At 46.1% G+C, this 22880-nt stretch overlaps 1 protein-coding gene across 2 annotated transcripts in view; it reads left to right on the top strand.

The window, feature by feature from the left end:
• Positions 1-21853, top strand: part of PDE6A (phosphodiesterase 6A) — an 85819-nt gene extending 63966 nt beyond the window's left edge. Inside the window, exons 18-22 of one of the 2 annotated variants that reach the window (XM_033180551.1) lie at positions 11960-12023; positions 12318-12392; positions 13874-13957; positions 17139-17286; positions 19706-21853. In XM_033180551.1, the coding sequence (XP_033036442.1) occupies positions 11960-12023; positions 12318-12392; positions 13874-13957; positions 17139-17286; positions 19706-19782 (448 nt within the window). In that variant the 3' untranslated portion in view covers positions 19783-21853. The remainder of the gene's footprint in view (positions 1-11959; positions 12024-12317; positions 12393-13873; positions 13958-17138; positions 17287-19705) is intronic. The other variant, XM_033180553.1, reaches the window with a different exon arrangement.
• Positions 21854-22880: the final 1027 nt, after the last annotated feature.

The raw sequence follows: 22880 nt of genomic DNA, 5'->3' as shown, positions 1-22880 counted from the left end.
AATAATGGTGACCAGCAGAACTAAAGGCAGTTCTGTCCTAGGCAGGAGAAGTCGCTCAGATCAATGGGATGATCTTAAGGATTATGTCTGTGCTCAAAGTGGGTTTTATACCAGTGGAGAAAGGTGCAAGTTCATCAGCGGTGTTGGGACAATGGGATGGCCACAAAGTGAGATCTCTAGTTTATTCCTTATACCAAAATAAATTCCAGATGTAATAAAAATGTTTAAATAACCAGGGAAAGAAAAGAGAGCATGAAAAAAGCATGGAAGAATTAAGAAGAGGCTGGGCGTGGTGGCTCACGCCTGTAATCCCAGCACTTGGGGAGGCCGAGGCAGGTGGATCACGAGGTCAGGAGATCGAGACCACGCTGGCTAACACGGTGAAACCCCACCTCTACTTAAAAAAATACAAAAACTAGCCGGGCGTAGTGGTCGGCACCTGTAGTCCCAGCTACTTGGGAGGCTGAGGCAGAAGAATGGCGCGACCCCGGGGGGCGGAGCTTGTAGTGAGCCGTGATTGTGCCACTGCACTCCAGCCTGGGCGACAGAGCGAGACTCTGTCTCAAAAAAAAAAAAAAAAAAACGAAGAAGAAGAATTAAGGAGAATAATTTCAGAGCAAGCTTTTCAAAATGTGACATGAGGCCCGGCACAGTGGCTCATGCCTGTAATCCCAACATTTTGAGAGGCCGAGGCAGGCAGATCACCTGAGGTCTGGAGTTGGAGACCAGCCTGGCCAACATGGTGAAACGCCATCTGTACTAAAAATACAAAAATCAGCTAAGCGAGGTGGCGGGTGCCTGTAATCCCAGCTACTTGGGAAGCTGAGGCAGGAGAGTTGCTTGAATGCAGGAGGTGGAGGTTGCTGTGAGCCGAGATTGTGCCACTGCACTCCAGCCTGGGTGATGGAGTGAGACTCCGTCTCAAGATAAATAAATAAATAAATAAAACAAAATAAAATAAAAATAAATAAAATATGACATGAAAATCGTAAGTCATAAAATTAGATGGAGAAATCTGATTATGAAAAATTAAGGATTTCTGTACAACACACAAAAACACATAGTCTAAGTAGGAAAGTAAGTGATAAGCTGGGGGGAAATATTTGCATCACTTCTAAGAGAAAAAGAGCTAATTTCCTCAGTAAATAAGGTGTTAATACGATTCTAGGAAAAGACTAATCCAATAGCAAATGGGCAAAAGGCACAAACTGACAGTTCCCAGAAAAGTTACAGTGGGATATAAACCTATGAAAAGACGGTGATTATAAAACTACAATGAGATATAATTGTTAACTCCTATTGTCAAAGATGAAAACGTTTGCTACCATTCCGTGTTGGGCAGAGTGAGGGAAAGGGCCACCTTGTTCCGCATGTGAGAGTGCAAAGAGGCTCAGTCTTTTCGGAGGGCGATTTGGTAACACCTATCAAAGCTGTAAGCGCTCGTGCCCTTTGACCCAGCAATCCCACTTCCAGGATTTCCCCTCCAGATATTCTCCCACATGTGCACAAAGCGTATGTACAGAGTTATTTCTTGCAGAATTGTTTGTAACACAAACAAGATTGAAAACACTCGAAATACCTAGCAATGGGGAGCCAGGTTAAATAAACGATAACACTTTCATACAATGGAATGTCTTACAGATTTACAAAGAAATGACATCAAGTGAAAGGTATTATGTTTAATTTTAAAAGAAAAAAAAAGCCAGGAGCAGGATCTCAATCATTGTCAAAGTCAAGGTGACCTTATGTAGGTATCTTCAGCTGATGACGTACATACCCCTCTGGGAACTCATGTCCTTCCAACATGTAGATCAGCATGGATAGCCTTAAGGGAATCAGTGTTTGCTTTTGTAATATTAATCTTCCTGAGAAAGAAGCAGACCAGTAGGCACAGCATTCTCTCATTCTTCCCCACCTTAAAAAATAAAGGCAAACTCCATTCTTTCTTGAATCTTCCTGCAGTGTGTTGTCCTAGAGACAAAAACCTCTGGGCAGCCAAACAGAGGGACTATTTGAAATATAGTCATCCCTGGGTATACTCAGGGGATCGGCTCCAGGACCCCCTAGTATGCCACAATTGGTACAAACTCAAGTCCTGCAGTAGCTCTGAAAACCCCTTGGATGTGAAGAGTCGCCCCCATACCTGGGTTTTGCATCCTTCAATCCATGTTCAGCTGAAAAAAATTCATGTGTAAGTGGACCTGAGTAGTTCAAACCCAAGTTGTTCAAGAATCCCCCATACTGGTGTTGTCACAGCCTCTTATAATTAAGGCATTATAAATCTAAGGAAGGGGCCGGGCCGGGTGGCCATGCCTGTAATGCCAGCCCTTTGGGAGGCCAAGGCAGGTGGATCACTTGAGGTCAGGAGTTCGAGACCAGCCTGGTCAACATGGCAAGTCTCCATTTCTACTAAAAATATAAAAATTAGCCAGGCATCGTGGTGTGTGCCTGTAATCCCAGCTACTTGGGGGGCTGAGGCAGGAGAATTGCTTGAACCCAGGAGGCAGATGTTGCAGTGAGCTAAGATCGCACCACTGCACTCCAGCCTGGGTGACAGAGCGAGACTCTTTTTACATTTTTGTAGAGATGAATAAAGGTCCCACTTTGTTGCCCAGGCTGATCTTAAACTTCTGGGTTCAAGCCATTCTTACACCTCGGCCTCCCAAAGTGCTGGAATTACAGGCATGAACCACTGGACCCAGACTATTTGTTCAAGAGTTTTTACAACTTTAATTGCCAGGCACTCCCCGAACCCCACCCCTATTCCCAGCCAGTGGGTGGGATTGTACAGGGGAGCAGCAGTGAGGGATTTTTCATTGAAATATCTTACTTCTTTCAGAGAATGTATCACTGTTCAGGGACCATGACACTAGGGGCAAAGGCACATCAGCAATAAGTACTGAAGATGGCAGCAACTGATTTAATCCACACCACTGTCTTCTTTCTATGTTCTGTCTTTATAGTTTTCTTTCTTTCTTTTTTATTTGGTCATAGTCTCTCAACAGAATCATATGATCTATCTATCTATCATCTATCTATTTATCTATCTATCTATCATCTGTCTGTCTATCTATCTATCTATCTATCTATCATCTGTCATCTATTATCATCTATCTATCTGTCTAGTCTACCTACATACCCTCCATGTACCTTTACCTTTCTTAGAATTAAAAATAAAAGATAAGTTGGATGTATTATAACATGCTTATTTAAATTTAAAAATAGGAACGGGCATGTTGGGGAGGCTGAGACGGGCAGATTGCCTGAGCTCAGAAGTTCAAGACCAGCCTGGGGAACATGGTGAAACCCCATCTCTATTAAAATACAAAAAAACAATTAGCTGGGCATGGTGACTTGCACCTGTAATCCCAGCTACTCTGGAAGCTGAGGCACGAGAATCACTTGAACCTGGGAGGCGGAAGTTGCAGTGAGCCGATACGGAACCACCACACTCCAGCCTGGGCGACAGAGTAAGACTCTGTCTTGGAAAATTTAAATTATCCAGGTATGATGGTGCATGCTACTTGGGAGGCTGAAGTGGGAGGATCACTTGAGCCCAGGAGTTTCAGACTACAGCTAGCTATGATCATGCCACTGCACTGCCCTCCAGCCTGGGCAACAGAGAGAGACTCTGGTTAAAAAAAAAAAAGAGGAAAAATGGGCAAAAAAAATAGATGCTGAATCCTACTTCAGTCTAGTAACAAGAAATATTCATTCATTAACCAATACTTTTTAAAAAATCCCATCCTATCTTGTTAATAGATGAATTCAAAAAAAAGATACTTTGAGTGTTTAATCATTATTTGTAAAAATAGTAGTATATTTTGTTATTTAATTGTGTACTAGTAACTTAATCCAAAAGAAAATTTTTCAACACTTAGAGGCTTATTGTCAAAGAAAAAATTTTAATTATATAATTTAAATAAATCGATATAATTTGTTGTAGGTAATTATGAAAATTGATCAATGAAAGACTTTTCAAGCATATATGTAGTATACACACACACATATATATACAGAAACACATATGCATATACATGTACACATATACCCACAATATTAGGATAACATTCTGTGGGGAAGTCAAGTGGAAATAGAGGTTTACAGAGACAAGGAAAGATGTAAAACTCTAGACTCTTAAAGAAAAGCTTGCTTATGTGCTTTTATCATAGGTAAAGAATGACATAACAAATTTATTTTAAAAAGTCAGTATGGCCGGGCACAGTGGCCACATGTGTAATCCCAGCACTTTGCAAAACTGAGGCGGGAGGATGGCTTGAGCTCAGGGGTTTGAGGCCAACCTCAGCAACATAGCGAGACCTTGTCTCTATAAAAAATAAAAATTTCCTTGAGTATGATGGCACGCACCTGCGGTCCCAACTACTTGGGACCCTGAGATGGAAGGATTGCTGGAGCCCGAGAGGTTGAGGCTGCAGTGAGCCCTGACGGTGCCACTGTACTCCAGCCTAGGCAACAGAGTGAGATCCTGTCTCAAAAAAAAAAAAAAAAAAAAGTCAGTATGTGTAATGTACTATAAATTAGATCCTTTGAAAATATCAAACTTATGATGTAATAGCTTAAGATGTCAACTTAAAAATGTGTAAGAAGGTAGCACTTTTCAAAATTCTTTAGGTAGGGATTTAACGAAAAATGTTGGGAGACCTGTAATGCAGCATTTCTCAATCTTAGCCCTGTTGACATTTGGGGCTGGCAACCCTGTTCTGGAGCTATCCTGCACCTTGTGGGATGCACAGGACTAGGCACCAGGAGCACCCCCACCCCTCCCCAGGTGTGACAATCAAAAATGTCTCCAGACATTGCCAAATATCCCCTGCGCAAAAATTGGCCCAGGCTGTTTGCTATAAAGCCATCTCGGGGCCCATTGCTTAGGTGTATAATTAGAACTTCTTCACACCTGAGTAGCATGTAGCTATTGCACACTTGGGGCTTTGGTATCAGACAGCTTGGGTTCAAGTCTCAGCTCTTTCCCTTATTGGTGGTGTGGCCTTGAGCAGGTGACTTACTCCCTCACCTCAGTTTCCTCATCTGCTTAAGGAGGATCATGGCAGTGCCTGCTTTGTGGACCATGATGGGGGCTGAGCTGGAGTATGTGGAATGTAGTGCAGCAGGTAGTGGTGTTCAGTGCTTCCTGTGGTATAAGAAGACATATATATTTGGCCTTTGTTCCTGGTTCCTGACAGAGATCCTAAAACCCTTGGAATTTCCTGAGTGATAGGAGTGTCTTTTGTTCTGATGGGATGACTCTTGGCAGGACCCTAGACAGCTTCAGGCTGGGGGCTGGTCACCAGAAAGATCAAGCCTTCCTTTAAAGCTTGGAACTTTCAGCCCCATCCCCAACCTCCAGGAAGGGAAGAGGCTGGAAATTAATTGCCAGTGGATAATGACTTAATCAATCATACTTCTGTGATAAAACACACACACACACACATACACACACAAACACACAACCAAAAAAAAAAAAAAAAACCAAAACGCCATAAAAACCTCTAAACAGCAGTGTTTAGAGAGTTTCTGGTTTGGTAAATACTTCAAGGTGGTGGGAGGCTGGCATGCATTCCCCCTGCCATAACTTCCTCTATCCATCACATTCATTTGGCTGTTTCTGAGATGCATCCTTTACAATAAACCAGAAAATGTAAGTAAAGTGTTTCCCTGAGATTTGTGAGCTCATCTAGCAAATCACTGAACCTCAATGCAGGGACACATTTCAACTTTGTTGCCAAGTCAGACAGAAGGGTAGGTAACTTGGGGACCCCATACTTGTGGCCAGCCTCTGAAGTGAGGCAGTCTTGTGGGGCTGAACCCTTAAACCTGTCGGGTCTGATGCTAACTATAGGAATTTAGTATCAGAGTTGAAATGAATTGTAAGACACTCAATTGGTGTCAGGATTGGTTGTTGTGAGGAAAAACCTAATACTCCCTTCCTGTGTTTTGATTATCTTGGCGTGCTTATGTCCATGGGCTTCCTGTGGTTGGAGGCCCACACCAATTGACTTTGACTTTTTTTTTTTTTTTTTTGAGACAGGGTCTTTCTCTGTTTCTCAGACTGGAGTGCAGTGGCACGATCATAGTTCACCGTAGCCTCAAACTCCCAGGCTCGAGCGATCCTCCTGCCTCAGCCTCCTGAGTAGCTAGGACTACTTCAGTAATTTTACTCTAGGGCCAAGATGTTATAGAAACTGTAGAGCGAGGGTGTGACTTCCTTTTCTTCATCAAACTCTTGACATTTCCACTTAACTCCAGATTTTGCTTCTGACAGTCTGACCAAACCATGAGTTGGAAAGGCTCACAGATCCTCTAGTATTGTGGTGTTTGTGCACGGCTTGTGAGCTAAGAATGGCTATTATATTTATAAATGGTTGGGGGGAAAATCAACAGAATAATATTTCATGGTCAGGCGTGGTGACTCACATCTGTAATCTCAGCACTTTGGGAGGCCCAGGCGGGCGGATCACTTGAGGCCAGGAGTTTGAGACCAACCTAGTCAATATGATGAAACCCTGTCTCTAATGAAAATACTAAAATTAGCTGGGCGTGGTGATGCACACTTGTAATCTCAGCTACTCAGGAGGCTGAGGCAGGAGAATCGTTTGAACTCCAGAGGTAGAGGTTGTAGTGAGCCTAAATCGTGCCACTGCACTCCAGCCTGGGGAACAGAGTGAGACTCTTGTCTCAAAAAAGAAAAAAAAAAAAAAAAGAGTATCTCATGACAAATGAAAATCTTAAGACATTCAAATTCCAGTCTCTGTAAATAAAACTGTATTCTTTTACAGATGGCCACATTCTGACTTTCATGAGTCCTAGGCACTTTTGTCTTTGTGCCTCCTTCCTCCATAAAAGTAAATAAGTAAATACAAAGTATATTTAATGATTGTGTTGGTATGAAGAAAAATATAATCCAGGCTGAATTCATTCTTACATATTCATTCCTATTGTGTCCTTTTTTTCCTGCTGATCTTGAAAGAAATTGAAATATTTTCATGGGCCCTGGAGAATATCACGGGCCCTCGGTGCTCTGCTGAATGGACGAGCTGACTCTGCTTATCCATGCTATTATCTACGGCTGCTCTCACATCGCAGTGGTAGAGCTCAGTCTTTGCAGCAGGGACTATGTGGGCTGTAAAACCTCAAATATTTACTGTCTGGCTCTTTACAGAAAGAGTTTGCCAATTCCTGGTCTAGTGTTTACAAATGAGGAAAGTGAGGCCCAGAAAGACAACGCGACTTAGCTGGTGTCACGCGGGCATTTGTGGAGCGACAAGGCCTTGGACTCAGCCACACCAGCCCTTTCCTGCACACCTACCACTTTCTTAGGCTCCTCCAAGACTTTCCTCGGCAGGATCTCTTGCCGTACCCTCCAGAGAGATGTAATTCCAGGGAGGGTCTGAGTAAGTGTCCTGAAAGGGCTGGCTAGGAGGAAGGCTGGAATGCTTTTCCTGAAAGTTGGCCAGGAGTCAGGAAGAACAGCCACTGAAACTCACAGCCAAGGAGCCAAATGTTTCAGAAAGAAACATTTGCCTTGGGGATGGTCCAGGTGGATAAGAGCTCACCTTGCTTTTAAGAGCTCTACACACGAGGGTGACCCAGAGCGGGAATGAGATGAATGCAGGTGCTGATAATGAAGATGAGGACACTGGGTGCATTTACAAAAGCATCTTATGTGATCATCACAGTAAGTCTTAGAAAGGATATATTACATTGACCCATAGGAAACCGCTGAATTTTAACTGATTTGGACTAACAAAATCAGAATTTCATAGGATCCAACTTAATATGAATATCTCATTTTACAAATGAACAGACCGGGACTCAAAGACATGAAGTTGCTTGCCCTGGACACAGCAAGTGAGGAGAAGATGGAAGGTCTAATTCAGCTCTGTCTGATTCCAAAGCCCTGCATGGAATTTTGCACTGTTGTCCTATTGAACTCCATCCCCTCCTCTTGACAATTCGTCTACTGAGAGCATAAGGTTCACATTTCTGAGCACACAATATTTTTGTGGCGTACTCATGCTTCCTTCTGCATTATAACCATGTTACCCTTTATTCTATTCCATCCTGACACATCTCTCTTCCTCACTTTGCATGTCTAATCTGTCCCCAAATGCTGCTGAGTTGACTTCCTAAGTGCCATATCTGTCTGGACACTTCTCTTTATTGCCATCTCCATCTCTTGCCCAGATCCTGCAGTGGCTTCCTAACTGGGTTCCCTGTGTATGCTCCTGTCCCTCCTACACTGAAGCCATAGTGATTTCTGTGAAATGCAAATGTGACCACGTCACCCTTCTGTTCTAACTCCCGTGGCTTTTCCTGTTGCTCATAGCATGAAGACCATCCCCTCGCCACGGTGCCTGGGCTCTGCGTGGGCTGCCCCTGCTGCTCTGTGGAACTTCTCTTACCAGGTCTCCCACCTGCTCCCTGAGCTCCCCCTACCTTTAAGCTCTTTGTGCCAGGCTTCCTTCTACCAGGGCCTGCACGCCAGATATCCTTCTGCCTGGAATGTGTTTCTCCCACTCCCTTCTTTAGCAAGTAAATGGTTACACATCCTACAGTGATCAGCTCGAGGGGCGCTCTCTCAGGGAAGTCCTCCCTGACCTCCCAGACCTTGGTTAGCTTCTCTTTCTCATATCATCTCCAAGAATGAAAGTCCTTTCCTTCAGAGCAGTCATTTGTTTACATGTTAACCTGCATGTGTGGGATAACTGTGCAATTCTCCAGCGCATCTGCAAGATCTCTGAAAGCACAGACCATGTGAGCCCAGCCTCTTCCTGGCTTGCAGAGGCCGCTTTCCCTGTGTGTTCTTCCATGGTGATGAAGGCCATGACCCCATGATGGGGGCTGCACCCTTATGAACTTATCTAAACCTCATCACCCCACAAAGGCCCTGTCATCTAATAGCATCATATTAGGGGTTAGGGCTTCCACAGATAAGATTGGGAAGAGACAAACATTCTGTCCATTACAGAGGGCTCCTATGTACCCCCCTCAAGGCCTTTGCTCCATTGTCACCTCTTAGATGACACCTGGGCTGAGCTAGTCACCTTTACTTTTGTTTTCTTTCTTTCTCTTTCTTTCTTTCTTTCCTTCCTTCCTTCCTTCCTTCCTTCTTTCTTTCTCTTTCTTTCTTTCTTTCTTATTTTTCTTTCTTTTCTTTCTTTCTGCTCTTTCTTTCTTTCTTTCTTTCTTTCTTTCTTTCTTTCTTTCTTGTCTTTCTGTCTTTCTCTTTCCTTCCTTCCTTCCTTCCTTTCTTCATTCCTTCTTTTTTTGTTTTCTACCTTGGACCTTTTTGTGCCATTCTACTTAGCATATTGTGATGACAGGTTTTTTTTGGCCCTGTGTTCCTTGAGTGACTGTGAGCTCCCTGCAGGCCCCTCTGGATCCCCCGTGCCCAGCACAGCAGCCGGGACCCCAGTGCATGTAAGGGGGAGGTGCTGAAGTGAATGTGAAGCCTCATCTTTAGGGCACAGGGCTCGAATGGACTTTTCTGGCACCTCGGTGTCCTTCCTTCATCCCATGCACACAGCAAATCTCTGTCTATACAATTCTTAGGTGTGTTTCTGCAACCACTGGGAGTGTTTTTCACATGATCCCTCCAGCTAAGGGAAGTAAGCATCCAGTGCCCTCCTGAAGCCACCAGGGAGCCAGTGACTCTTGTATGCATAGCTGAACATGTATTTGCTCAACCTATCTGACAGTAAGTGTAACACGTCACAGCACTTATTAAAGCATGGGGCATGTATTCTGAGGTTATTATAAAGCATAAAGGTGTCTCTAAGAAATGTATGCACTTCTGAAAGCTTACTTAAAGACTTATTTGAATTTTTGAGGGTTTACATAGTTTAAAATGTACAGTGGCATGATCATAGCTCTCTGTGGCCTCAAACTCCTGGGCTCAAGTGATCCCCTCACCTCAGCCTCCCAAAGTGCTGGGACTACGGGCACATGCCACCACGCCTGGCTAATTTGTGTATTTTTCATAGGGACAGGGTCTCACTATTTTGCACAGGTTAATCTTGCACTTCTGGCCTCAAGTGATCTTCCTTCCTCAGCCTCCGAAAGTGCCAGGATTACAGGTGTGAGCCACTGTGCCAGGCCCATAATTAAAGATTTTATTTAAACTTGTTAATATTTCATGAGTAACTCTTACAGCCTCACAGACCGGCTTATAGAAAATATGCCCCATACAGCTGATTAATTATAAAATTATCCAAGCAGCAAGTTAGGTTCAGAGCCCCAGCCTTCTCTCACTCCTCACTCTCCCTGGCTTCTGCCCATTGGTCTCACCCTGCCACAGCCAGTCGTTGCTGCAGGCCAGCTCTTCTGCCCTCCTGTTGAATTACTGCAGCACCCCATCCCCCTCTATCCTGCTCTTTTCTTCCTTCTCCATCCTACAAGTCCTGCCAACCGCCTTCCTGCAGCACAGCTCTGAAGAGGTCACAATTGGGCCTTCGACCTTCGACTGCTCCCCACTGCTTACTGGATACAGTCTGCACTCCCTGGTGTGGAATTTAGGGCCCATGCCATATGGCCTTGGATTACCAGGATTACTTGCTCTAAAATGTTTTCTCAAATCCACCCGCCTTGCTCCTTCCTCTTGCTCCAATTCTTTGTCCGTGTCCCCTCCCTTTCTGTTTTCTGTTGTACCCACCTACGTAATAATACCTGCCTTGCCTTTCTATGAGTGGGACACTCCCTTAAGAGTTTACCTTTGAACCCTTTCTACCTACTTTCTTTACCCACACCCATCCTTTTATTTATTTATTTATTTCTTAAGATTGAGTCTCGATCTATCACCCAGGCTAGGGTGCAGTGACATGATCTCAGCTCACTGCAACCTCTGCCTCCCGAGTTCAAGTGATTCTCCTGCCTCAGCCTCACAAGTAACTGAGATCACAGGTGCACGCCACCATGCACAGTTAATTTTTGTATTTTTAATAGCGATGGTTTCACCATGTTGGCCAGGCTGGTCTCAAACTCCTGACCACAAATGATACGCCCACCTCAGCCTCCCAAAGGGCTGGGATTACTGGCGTGACCACGGCACCTGGTCCTTTCCACTCCTTAATGTAAGGCCTCTTTGCTACAGCTGTTCACAGTTCTCTCTACACCATACCTTTTCTTTTTCCTTTTTTTACCTTTTAAATTTTGTGTGTGAGAGTTTCTGCCAGGTGAGGAAATGGCCTAGAAGAGAAAGAAATCTATTAGTATTAAACAAAACTCCTAAATCAGAAAAGCTAACTGACTAATAGAAAAAAGGAGCAGATTGCCTCCAATGGAGCAAAAAGTAATTCTTGAGGGAGGAGAGCAAATCTTAGCTATTACAATGGCCTGTGGTTCTCCAAACAGATGGACGGTATATCTGCGGTATTAAAAGCTTGTGGTGGGGCAATTACTGAAAAGGTATCTAAAAAGGCTCTTTGGCAGTTGGGGCAGGGAACAATGATGAGAAAAAAGGTTGAGAAACACTTCTCTACAGTAGACAAGACTGAAGGGACTCTGAAGATGTGATGAGATTTAAATGAAATTGATGTTTGGACAGTCCCTGGAACAGTGCTTGATACATAAGAAAACCCAGTACATGTTCCTTATGCACATACCATGTTCAGACACTATACTTAGATTTCTCCATCCACCATCTCATTTAATCTTACACCTGTTTTGTGAGTAAAGTGCGATTATCATTACAGACAAGGAAATGGAGGCTCAGAGAGGTGGGGGTAGTTGCCCAGTGTCCAACCTCTGATCACTGACAGAGGCAGGATCTAACCCTGTCTGATTTCAAAGCCCAATCCCTAGATGCAATGGGTGTGAGCCCTTTCCTCACAGTGAGACAAAGTCACCTACTAGTGGGGGTGGAGAAAGGTGAGAGAGATGGAATTAACCAGTACATGAAGTCTTAAATGGCCCTGGACTGATAGAGGGTGTCTTGTGTGCCCAGGGCCATGATGATGACCGCCTGTGATCTCTCAGCCATCACCAAACCCTGGGAGGTGCAGAGCCAGGTATGAACTCCTGTTGACCCGAGAGGAGGGGCATCCCAGTACTGGGAGCAGCAGGTCATGAGGCTTGGGCTCTCTCAGCCCAGCTCCAGAACCAGCTCACCTGTGTTCCATCCTCCTCTACCAAGACATGGGAATCACTTTATGTCTCTCCAGTAATGACAGCAAAGCGAGGGTGGCAGGGCAGGAGTGGGTTTATCCTTTTGGTTAAGTTGGAATTGCAAGTGGGGTGGGAGCAGGGGTAGGGGATTGGGCTGGGGCTTTGACTCTGCGTGTGTGAGGGTCTGTCTGTTGCAGGTGGCTCTGCTGGTGGCTGCCGAATTCTGGGAACAAGGTGACCTGGAGCGCACGGTACTGCAACAGAATCCCATTGTGAGTAGACAGCGGATGTCAGCCTGATGTTAGGCGTGTGTGCTCCATCCTGACCTAGATGTGACCTTGCCATGATGGAGAGATGTGTGACTTTACCATAAAGATGACCTTTTCCTAATGCAGTGGTTCTCAAAATGTGGTCTCCAGGCCACTGTCAACCTCATTGCTTGAGAACATGTTAGGGATGTATATTCACAAGCCTCACCCTAGGTCTAACCAACCAGAAGCTCTGGGGGCGGGGCTCTGCAATGAGTGCTCTAACTAGTAAGCCCTCCTAAAGTCTGGGAAATGTGTCCTTAGCTCACTCAACTGCAGAGCTTGGCAAGCGGACTCCAACACTGAAGATTACCCTTTCAATTCCACAGGTCTAGAAATCCATCCACCTCCCCTGACCCTAATCTAACAGCACAGAGTGAGCAAGCTGTGCACCTATCAACATTGAAAGTTAACTTGGCTGAGACAGTCAGCCAGCTTTCCACGGAGATGGAGAGATGGGGAGATGGGAAGAGCAGCCGAAGTTTCCCTGAAGTCCCTGAAGGCAAAGCTGGGAAGCAGAGCAGGGTTTGCAAAGGATGGGTTAAAGAGAGAGACATTTTGGGGACAAATCATTGACATCTGGATAGGCTAAACCTGTGAGAGTGTGCTAAGGATGCAGGGGCCACCACGGCAGGCTTAGGCAGGAGCCGAGGGAGAGTGGAAGGCTGGGAGGAGCAGGTCCTGTCGTGAAGGAACATGTGAAGGGCCTCATGGGCTTTGTCGTTCTCTCTCTCTCTCTCTGTAATATTTTCAAATATAATGAGAATAGTCAGTGAACTCTAGTGCTCATCAGCCAGAGCCAACAATTCATAGCAGTCTGCCATTCTTGTTGTATCTATTCCATCCAGTGCATTTTTTTTTTTTTTTTTTTTTTTTTTGCTTTTGGTTGCAGTATTTTAAAGTAAATCTCAGACACTATAATCTCTTCTATAAATACTTTGGCACATATCTCTATGAGACAGGAGAGTAATATGGACAAACCATACACACAACCACAATACCATTAACAATCACAAAATTCATATACTTCAGTATCATCTAATCCCCAATTTCTGTTCATTTTTCTTGATTAAGAAAGAGAGTTCAGTTGATTTGTTCAAATCAGGATCTAATCAAGGAGCATATTGCCTCTGGTTTTAATGTCTCTTAAGTCTCTTTTAATCTGTAGCAGGCCCTGCCACCCCTCCCACCCTCTGGCCTTTTTCTGGTATGCCGTTTATTTGCTGAAGACAGTGGGTCTTGTTTTTGTGCAGTTTCCCACATTCTGGATTTTGGTGGTTGCACCCTCATGGTGTTCTTTAACATGTTTCTCTATTCTCCTGCAAAATGCTCATCAGATCCGGAAACATGATGAGTTTACAGTTTGATTTTAGTAAGAATGCTTCATAGATAGGGTGGGTTTCTCTTACTGTCCAGTGCAGTTAACTCTTTCTCCCCCATGACAGCCCATGATGGACAGAAACAAAGCAGATGAACTCCCTAAGCTTCAAGTCGGCTTCATTGACTTTGTTTGCACCTTCGTCTACAAGGTAGGCCCTTAGCTTCCTCAGACTCAAAAACATGTATTTCATAAACCTGGGATTTCCAGACAACATCGGGAATAATAAACCCTAGCAGGTGACCAGTGGGTGAGACTTTACAAAGCGCTTCTCATCTCTAATGGGGCATTTGATTCTCAGGACAGCTCTGTGGGTCTTATGTGATTGCAGCTCTAGGCTCCAGCCTGGGGCACATCCTAGTTGCTTAATGCATAGCTGTGGGGCAAATGACTAAGCATAGATTCAGAGAGAGGAAGGGGAAACACAGCAGACATACGTCCTTCTAACTTCCCTAGCTGGTGGAAACATTATAGGCCAAAAGTAATTGTGAAAAGATAATCTGGACTTTCTCTTTGAGCTCTTGTTCAAAGTTAGTCTCCTTCTTGAGAAACCCACTGCTCCCAACTTTCTGTTATCTGTGCCACCATCCACCTCTCACTTTTAATTTTTATTTTGGCCATGTTACACATGAGAAGCCAGAAGTCAGAGACGCAAAATGACAGAGCCAGTGTCACTGGACTCAGCCATAAGGCAGGATTTAGTCCAGATCTCTTTATGCTGTGTGAGCTGCAGCCCTTCTGCTAGGAAGAAGTCAAATTTTCTAAAAGGCAACAAGAGCATCTGAGATATAACTCAGAATAACTGGGGTGCTCTGACCCACAGGGCACAGTGGCTGGTGCTTGCCACCATCATCAGTAATATTTCTCTTTTTTCATTGAGGACGTGTGTTTTTCGCTGGCTTTTTTTTTTTTTTTTTTTTGAGACAGGGTCTCCCTCTGTCACCCAAGCTGGAGTGCAGTGGCACCATCACGGCTTATAGCAGCCTTGACCTCCCAGGCCCAAATGATCCTCCCGCCTCAGCCTTCTGAGTAGGTGGGACCACAGGTGCACACCACATCCAGCTAATTTTTTTTTTTTTTTTTTTTTTGAGACAGAGTCTCGCTCTGTCACCCAGGTTGGATTGCAGTGGTCTCACTCACTGCAATCTCTACCTCACTGCAACCTCTACCTCCTGGGTTCAAGCAATTCTCCTGCCTCAGCCTCCCAAGCAGCTGGGACTACAGGCACGTGCCACCACACCCGGCTAATTTTTGTATTTTTAGTAGAGACAGGGTTTTGCCTTATTGGCCAGGCTGGTCTGAAACTCCTGGCCTCAAGCAATCCACCCACCTCAGTGCTGGATCCCAAAGTGCTGAGATTACAGGTGTGAGCCCATGGTGCCCGGCTGAGGGAATGAGTTTTAATCATCAGGAATATTATTAAATAAGGGAGACTGAGCTAAGTGCTTTATGTACGTTATCAAAATCACACTGTGGGGTAGGTATTATTACTATCCTGATTTCATGGCTGAAGGTGAGCTCTGGTAGTGACCCACCCAAGGTCACATAGTTTGTGGCAGAGCCTGGACCAGAACCCAGGCATCACCAAACAGTTGGCTCTGGCTGGCATTTCGCAGTGGGCCCTGGATTTGCTGTTCTTATATTGGGCAAATCCACTCCATCAATCTGCATCTCAATTTCCTTACCTGAAGATGTAGAAGTGATGAATCTTATTTTCCTACCTCACAGGAATTTGAGGACCAGAGGAGATAAATTGCTTCATAAACTGTAATGTGCCGTGCTCAAAGAGCTGTAAGAGCCTTAACAATCATATTCTCGGTGGCTCATGCCTATAATCCCAGCACTTTGGGAGGCCAAGGCAGGTGGATCATTTGAGGTCAGGAGTTCAAGACCAGCCTGACAAACATGGTGAAACCCCCATCTCTACTAAATACAAAAAAAAAAAATTAGCTGGGTGTGGTGGCGCATGCCTGTAATCCCAGCTACTTGGGAGGCTGAGGCAGGAGAATCACTTGAACCCAGGAGGCAGAGGGTGCAGTGAGCCAAGATTGCACCACTGAACTACAGCCTGATCAACAGAGCGAAACTCAGTCTCAAAAAAAAAAAGAAAAAAAAAAAAGAATTATCTTCTCAACATCCCATTTCACTCAGAGAGTAATTACTGAGTATCCTTGTGTCCCGTACCTTGTGCTAGGCCAGGGCCACCCCAGGCAACAAGGCAGCCAATGTCCCTGCCCTCTCCAGGTTCTCAGCCTTTCAGGGAGACAAGCAAAGGGAGTCATGACAAGGAAGCAAGGTGTGGTAAGAGAGGGCTTTGGGAGCTTCCAATGGGGGACTCCATTTACCTAGGGGCCCAGAAGAGGCTTCTTGGAGAAAGTGATGTGTAATTGGAGGCCGCAAGGCAGAAAAGGGGAGGTTAGAGTGTTCCAGCAAAGTGAACAGCTTGGGTTGAGCATGGTAGCTCACGCCTGTAATCCCAGCACTTTGATAAGCCAAGGCAGGAGGATCACTTGAGGCCAGGAGTTTGAGACCAGCCTGGGCAACACAGGGAGACCCTGTGTCTACAAAAATAAAAAATTACCTGTGTGTGGTGGCAGGCGCCTCTAGTTCCAGCTACTTGGGAGGCTGGGGTGGGAGGATGGCTTGAGCCCAGGAGTTTGAGGCTGCAGTGAGCTGTGATTGTGTCATTGCACTCCAGCCTGGACAACAGTGAGGCCCTGTCTTGGAAAGAAAAAAAAAAAAAAAAAAGCAGCTTGTGTGAGGCTCACAGAATGGAGGACACACTCTAGGAATTAAGAGATTTGGGTTGCTTGGCGAATGCAAGATGGTCAGGGGCAGGAGGACACTGGGTCATGGAGTTAGGGGTTTTCACTTCATCCTGAAGGACAGGGGTGCCACAGGGGAAGCACGGGCTGGTATGAACCGGAGGTCCTGCAGTATCAGCATGGTGATGGGAGGCCCCGCAGCATCAGCGTGGTGGCGGGAGGCCCCGCAGCATCAGCGTGGTGGCGGGAGGCCCCGCAGCATCAGCGTGGTGGCGGGAGGCCCGCGGCATCAGCGTGGTGGCGGGAGACCCCGTAGCATCAGCGTGGTGGTGGTGGGCCCTGCGGCATCAGCCAGGTGGTGGGAGGCCCTGCGGCATCAGCGTGGTGGCGGGAGACCCCGTGGCATCAGTGTGGTGGCAGGAGGCCCGCGGCATCAGCCAGGTGGCAGGAGGCCTGCTACCCCAAAGCAGCTCATTCCAGTGTTGGACATTTCCACCTGTACTACCCGCTTGAGCCCTGACCCTGGGGCCTGGCCCTTGCGCCAGAGGCACATACTCTCTCTTCCAGGAATTCTCCCGTTTCCACAAGGAGATCACCCCAATGTTGGACGGGATCACCAACAATCGCAAAGAGTGGAAGGCGCTTGCTGACGAGTATGACGCCAAGATGAAGGTGCAGGAGGAGGAGAAGCAGAAACAGCAGTCGGCCAAGCCAGGTTTGTGGAAGCAGGAAGCAGGGACTCCCACCACCCACTCCCTGGGCACTCAGTGTCTGTTTCTGGCCTCAGAGCCTCATACACGGAGTCTCATTCAGGCCTCCTGATGGCCAGTATTGTCCCCATTCTGTGTGTGAGAGCACCGAGGCTGGAAGAGACCAAGTCACACAGTAAGAGGCAGAGCCTGGTCCCCAAGATTGAGGCTGAGGAAAGCTCCAGGCCTCCCAGCAAGTGCCCCCTCAACCAACATAGCACAGACTCTGATTTTTGGGCTGTGGACTTATGTCCCTACCGTGGGGCAAAGGAGAAGATATATAATTCTTGGTTGGAAGGAATTTTATTTTTATTTATTTATTTTTTGAGCCGGAGTCTCACTCTGTCGCCCAGGCTGGAGAGCAGTGGCACAATCTCCACTCACTGCAACCTCCACCTCCCAGGTTCAAGCAATTTTTCCACCTCAGCTTCCTGAGTAGCTGGGATTACAGGCGCCAAGCACCACGCCTGGCTGATTTTTGTATTTTTAGTAGAGATGGGGTTTCACCATATTGGCCAGGCTGGTCTCAAACTCCTGACCTCAGGTGATCCACCTGCCTCGCCCTCCCCAAGTGATGGGATTACAGGCGTGAGCCACCGCGTCCGGCCATGGAAGGAATTTGAGGCCCTATTTCCAGACTTCTGCCTGATGTTTGAGTCCTATCTGTACCATCATGCTTGCATACCACCAGTGACAGAGGCCTCACTGTCTTATATGACATCCTCATTCAGTACCACTATTGGAAAGGTCTACCTTGAACTCAAATTGTTCTCCTTGTTGAAGCTTCCACTTAGTGGTCATGGTTCTGCCTTCAGAATCAAATGGGATTTGTTTGTTCTAACTCTTTACTACTGACAGCACTGCCCCTCCCCCAAGTCATGTCTTTTACTGGTTGTGTGATCTGTTTCCTCACAGGCCATGGCATCTCGTCCTGCCTCACCCTGACTGCCCTCCTTTGCACACCCATCCCTCTTCACCCATGGCTCTTACACATGGAAAATATCAGGGCCTCAGCTCTGCTCTGAGCAGTGTGGGTTGATTCTAAATGTGCAGCTGCAAACTTAGGGGCCACTTAGAGTTTTGCAGTTTATGCTTTGCATGACTCCAGGGAGCATCCTGTACATCACAGATGTGTATAGTTATTTTGATTTTCCAGAAAAATGGCAGTGAGATATCCTGGGAAATAAGTGCATTTTTCTAATTTGTACAAATTGTCTTTTGGGCAAGTAGTAGGTCAGTGCAAATTTGTGGCCTTCAGATAAAAAAATACAGATTTGGCTTACATAGCTAGAGAATCAGTAGCAATATTTTTTTAAAGGTGAATTTTTTGGCCACATTTTAAAATTGGAATATGTAAGATTTAAAAAATCCAGATTGACAGCCTTTCTTTCTTTCTCTTTTGGAGATAGAGTCTTGCTTTGTTGCCCAGGCTGGAGTGCAGTGGTGCCATCATAGCTCACTGCAGCCTCAGATTCCTGGCCTCAAGCGATCCTCCCACCTCAGCTTCCCTAGCAGCTGGGACTTCAGGCGTATGCAACCATGCTCGGCCATTTTTTTTTTTTTTTTGTAGAAACCAGGTCTTGCTATGTTGCCCAGGTTGGCCTCCAACTCCTGGGCTCAAGTGATTCTCCTGCGTTAGCCTCCTGAAGTCTTGGGATTACAGGCGTGAGCCACCGTGCCTGGCTCAGCTTTTCTTTCTAAAAGAGTAAAAGGGTGGCCAGGCGCGGTGGCTCGAGCCTGTAATCCCAGCACTTTGGGAGGCCGAGACGGGCGGATCACGAGGTCAGGAGATCGAGACCATCCTGGCTAACACGGTGAAACCCCGTCTCTACTAAAAAAAAAAAAAGAAAATACAAAAAACTAGCCGGGCGAGGTGGCGGCGCCTGTAGTCCCAGCTACTCGGGAGGCTGAGGCAGGAGAATGGCGTGAACCCGGGAGGCGGAGCTTGCAGTGAGCTGAGATCCGGCCACTGCACCCCAGCCTGGGCGACAGACCGAGACTCAGTCTCAAAAAAAAAAAGAGTAAAAGGGTAAGATCTGGCCACACCAGTCTATCATTTTTACATGACAATTGGCTGAACCTGAGTGGCAATTGCCCCCTTTGGATGAGACAGAGGTTGTCTCTAGTTTGTCAGTGTTCACCACTCCCCGGGTCTCCCAGACACTCGTGCCAAGTACTGGTTCTCACTTATCATCATCCTCGTGCTGCTATTTTTCTTAGAGAAAAGTTCTCAGTTTCTGTGATTCTCCTCACACCTGGTTTGCCTTCTGCATCTGTTGGTCGCTGACAGCTTTTGAGTTTGCAACTCGGTCCAAATTAGGTCAAAGGGGAAGCCCACTGCAGCCACTTGTCACCTGGTGTGTTCTTTTTCCTGTTTCACTGCAGCAGCTGCAGGAAATCAGCTGGGGGGAAACCCCAGCCCAGGGGGTGCAACTACATCCAAGTCCTGCTGCATCCAGTAACACCACCGAGGATCTGCTGGCCGGACGGCACCACCCTTTCCTGGGAAGACATGACCCAAGCCAGTGGAAGACCACACACCCTGAGAAGTAAAAGAGTCATAGGATTTCAAAACTGATAGAGAATTTCGCTTCCAGGAGTGTTCAATCTTTTGGCTTCCCTGGGCCACATTGGGAGAAGAATTGTCTTGGGTTGCACATAAAATACACTAACACTAATGATAGCTGCTGAAATTTAAAAAAAAGAAAAAAATCACACACACAAAAAATCTCATAACGTTTGAAGAAAGTTTATGAATTTGTGTTGGGCTGCACTGAAAGCCATCCTGGGCCGCATGTGGCCCACGGGCCGTGGGTTGAACAAGCTTGGCTTATACCTTATCCAGTGGTTTTTAAACATTCTTTTAGTCTTGAGAACTGCCTGTTGAGCTAAAACCAGTATTCTAGCTTTCATAGACATTAATTAAACATTTAATTAATGCCAGATGCACTGGCTTGCTTAGGATCATTTCTGTTCTTATACTTTCATTTAATGTATTGTAAAAATTCTCCACCATTTTCAAAAGTAGAGAATTGTACGTTGAATCCCTACATACCCATCACCCGGATTCCAGGATCAAGATTTTGCTACATGCATTTCATCTGTCCTTTATACATTTTCTGTTCAATTTTTTTTCTTACCCAAAGTGTTTAAAGGCAAATCCTGGCTAGGCGTGGTGGCTCGCACCTGTAATCCCAGCACTTCAGGAGGCTGAGGTGGGCAGATTGCGTGAGCCCAGGAGTTTGAGACCAGCCTGGGTAAAATGGCAAAACCCTGTCTCTACAAAAAATACAAAAATTAGCCAGGTGTGGTGGCGCTCACTTGTAGTCTCAGCTACTCAGGAGGCAGAGGTGAGAAGATCCCTTGAGCCCAGAAGGCGGAGGTTGCAGTGAGCTGCGATCATGCTACTGCACTCCAGCTTGGGCAACCCAGTGAGACTCTGACTCAAAAAAAAAAAAAAAAAAAACCCGCAAATCCCAAACTTATCATTTCACACCTCTACTAAGTCATCTTTAAAGAAATAAGGATGTTTTCTAACATAACCTTGTCACTGGCCCATGCAACCGATGCCTGCCTAATACCCAGCTGTGACGTATGCTTTGATGGGCAGCACAGACCCCAAGCTTCAGCAAAGGACTTGGGACCCCACCAGCTTTGAGTGCTGTTGACAGACCACCCTCAGTATCAGCCACATCAGGTGTTACTGCAGCCTTTGCCAGGGTGGCCTACACCCAATGACTGACCCATGCCAGGTGGAGAGGCCTGGCCACCTTGGCTGAGCACGGGATAATTGTGCAGGGCTGTTCCAGCTCCAGGACTCCTCGTGGGGTCCACTAAGGCTGTCGCTGGGTTCACATCACAACTCGACTTCTCCTTCTGCCCACTCCTATTTCCTTCCCTTCCCCAAGCATCGGTTCCCAGGGCACTGCTTAATAAGCATCCTGCAGACTAAGTCCACTTTAGAGTCTGCTTTCTGGGACACCCAACTTGTGATGCCAGCCCTTAATCAACCTTCCTGCATTCTCATGAACGTTTTTAGTGGCTGGCTTGCCTGAATCTGATCCAAACAATTTCACACATTGAATTTAGTTGTTTCTTTTTGTTGGTTTTTAGAAAAAAGATGTACTTTTTATTCTTGGATTTTTCATTGATTTCAAAGAGTATAAATTAAGACAAATTATTCTCAATTTCAGAACTTCTATTTCTTAAGTTAACAGGCATTCTGTTGGTTTAAAAAGATATATGTGGGCTGGGTGCGGGGGCTCACGCCTGTAATTCCAGCACTTTGGGAGGCCGAGGCGGGTGGATCACCTGAAGTCAGGAGTTCAAGACCAGCCTGGCCAACATGGTGAAACCCCATCTCTGCTAAAAATACAAAAATTAGCTAGGTGTGGTGATGTGAGCCTGTAATCCCAGCTACTCAGGAGGCTGAGGCAGGAGAATCACTTGCACCCGGGAGGCGGAGGTTGCAGTGAGCTGAGATCACGCCATTGCACTCCAGCCTGGGCGACAAGAGCAAGACTCTGTCTCAAACTAAACTAAACTAGCAGAATTTCTCTCTCTGTCTCTCTTTCTTTCATGACGAGGTCTCACTCTATCGCCCAGGCTGGAGTGTAGTGGTATGATCATAGCTCACTGGAGCCCCAACCGCCTGGGCTCAAGCAATCCTCCCATCTCAGCTTACCAAGCAGTGGCGACCACAGGCATGTACCACCATACCCTGCTAATTTTTTAAAACCTATTTTTGTCAACATAGGGTCTCATTCTGTTGCCCAGGCTAGCCTCAAACTCCTGACCTCAAGCAATCCTCTTGCCTCAGCCTCCCAAAGTGTTGGGATTATAGGCGTGACCCACTGCACCTGGTCAGGACTTCTTTTTTTTTTTTGAGACGGAGTCTCGCTCTGTGGCCCGGGCTGGAGTGCAGTGGCCGGATCTCAGCTCACTGCAAGCTCCGCCTCCCGGGTTCACGCCATTCTCCTGCCTCAGCCTCCCGAGTAGCTGGGACTACAGGCGCCCGCCACCTCGCCCGGCTAGTTTTTTGTAGTTTTTAGTAGAGACGGGGTTTCACCATGTTAGCCAGGATGGTCTCGATCTACTGACCTCATGATCCGCCCGCCTCGGCCTCCCAAAGTGCTGGGATTACAGGCTTGAGCCACTGCGCCCGGCCCAGGACTTATTTCTTTTAAACCAAATCTAAGTATGTTCTGGCAAGTCTGCAGTACCTAGCAGAATGCCACTGGCCTGATCAGCATTCGCACCATAGTAACTGATGTTGAAAACAGCACAAATAAACCAGAATTTGAAAATGACAATAACATGCTAAAAATTTGCAAGTCAGTTTCTGTTACGCTTGTCCAAATCTTCATTTTTTTAAATTCTCTGTTGTTCTCCCCCATCAGCTTTACGGAGGTATAGTTAGCAAATAAAACTTACACATATTTAAGGTACACACTGCGATGTTTTGATATACATTGTGAAATGATTGCCATAATTAAGCTAATTAATAGATCCATCACCTCACATAGCTATGGTTAAGTTTCTGAAGTCTCTTTTAATCTAC

The sequence above is a fragment of the Trachypithecus francoisi genome, unplaced genomic scaffold (genome assembly GCF_009764315.1).
Source record: "Trachypithecus francoisi isolate TF-2019V2 unplaced genomic scaffold, Tfra_2.0 Lachesis_group2, whole genome shotgun sequence".
Classification (NCBI taxonomy): domain Eukaryota; kingdom Metazoa; phylum Chordata; class Mammalia; order Primates; family Cercopithecidae; genus Trachypithecus; species Trachypithecus francoisi.
This window is presented reverse-complemented; position numbering and strand designations above follow the sequence as displayed.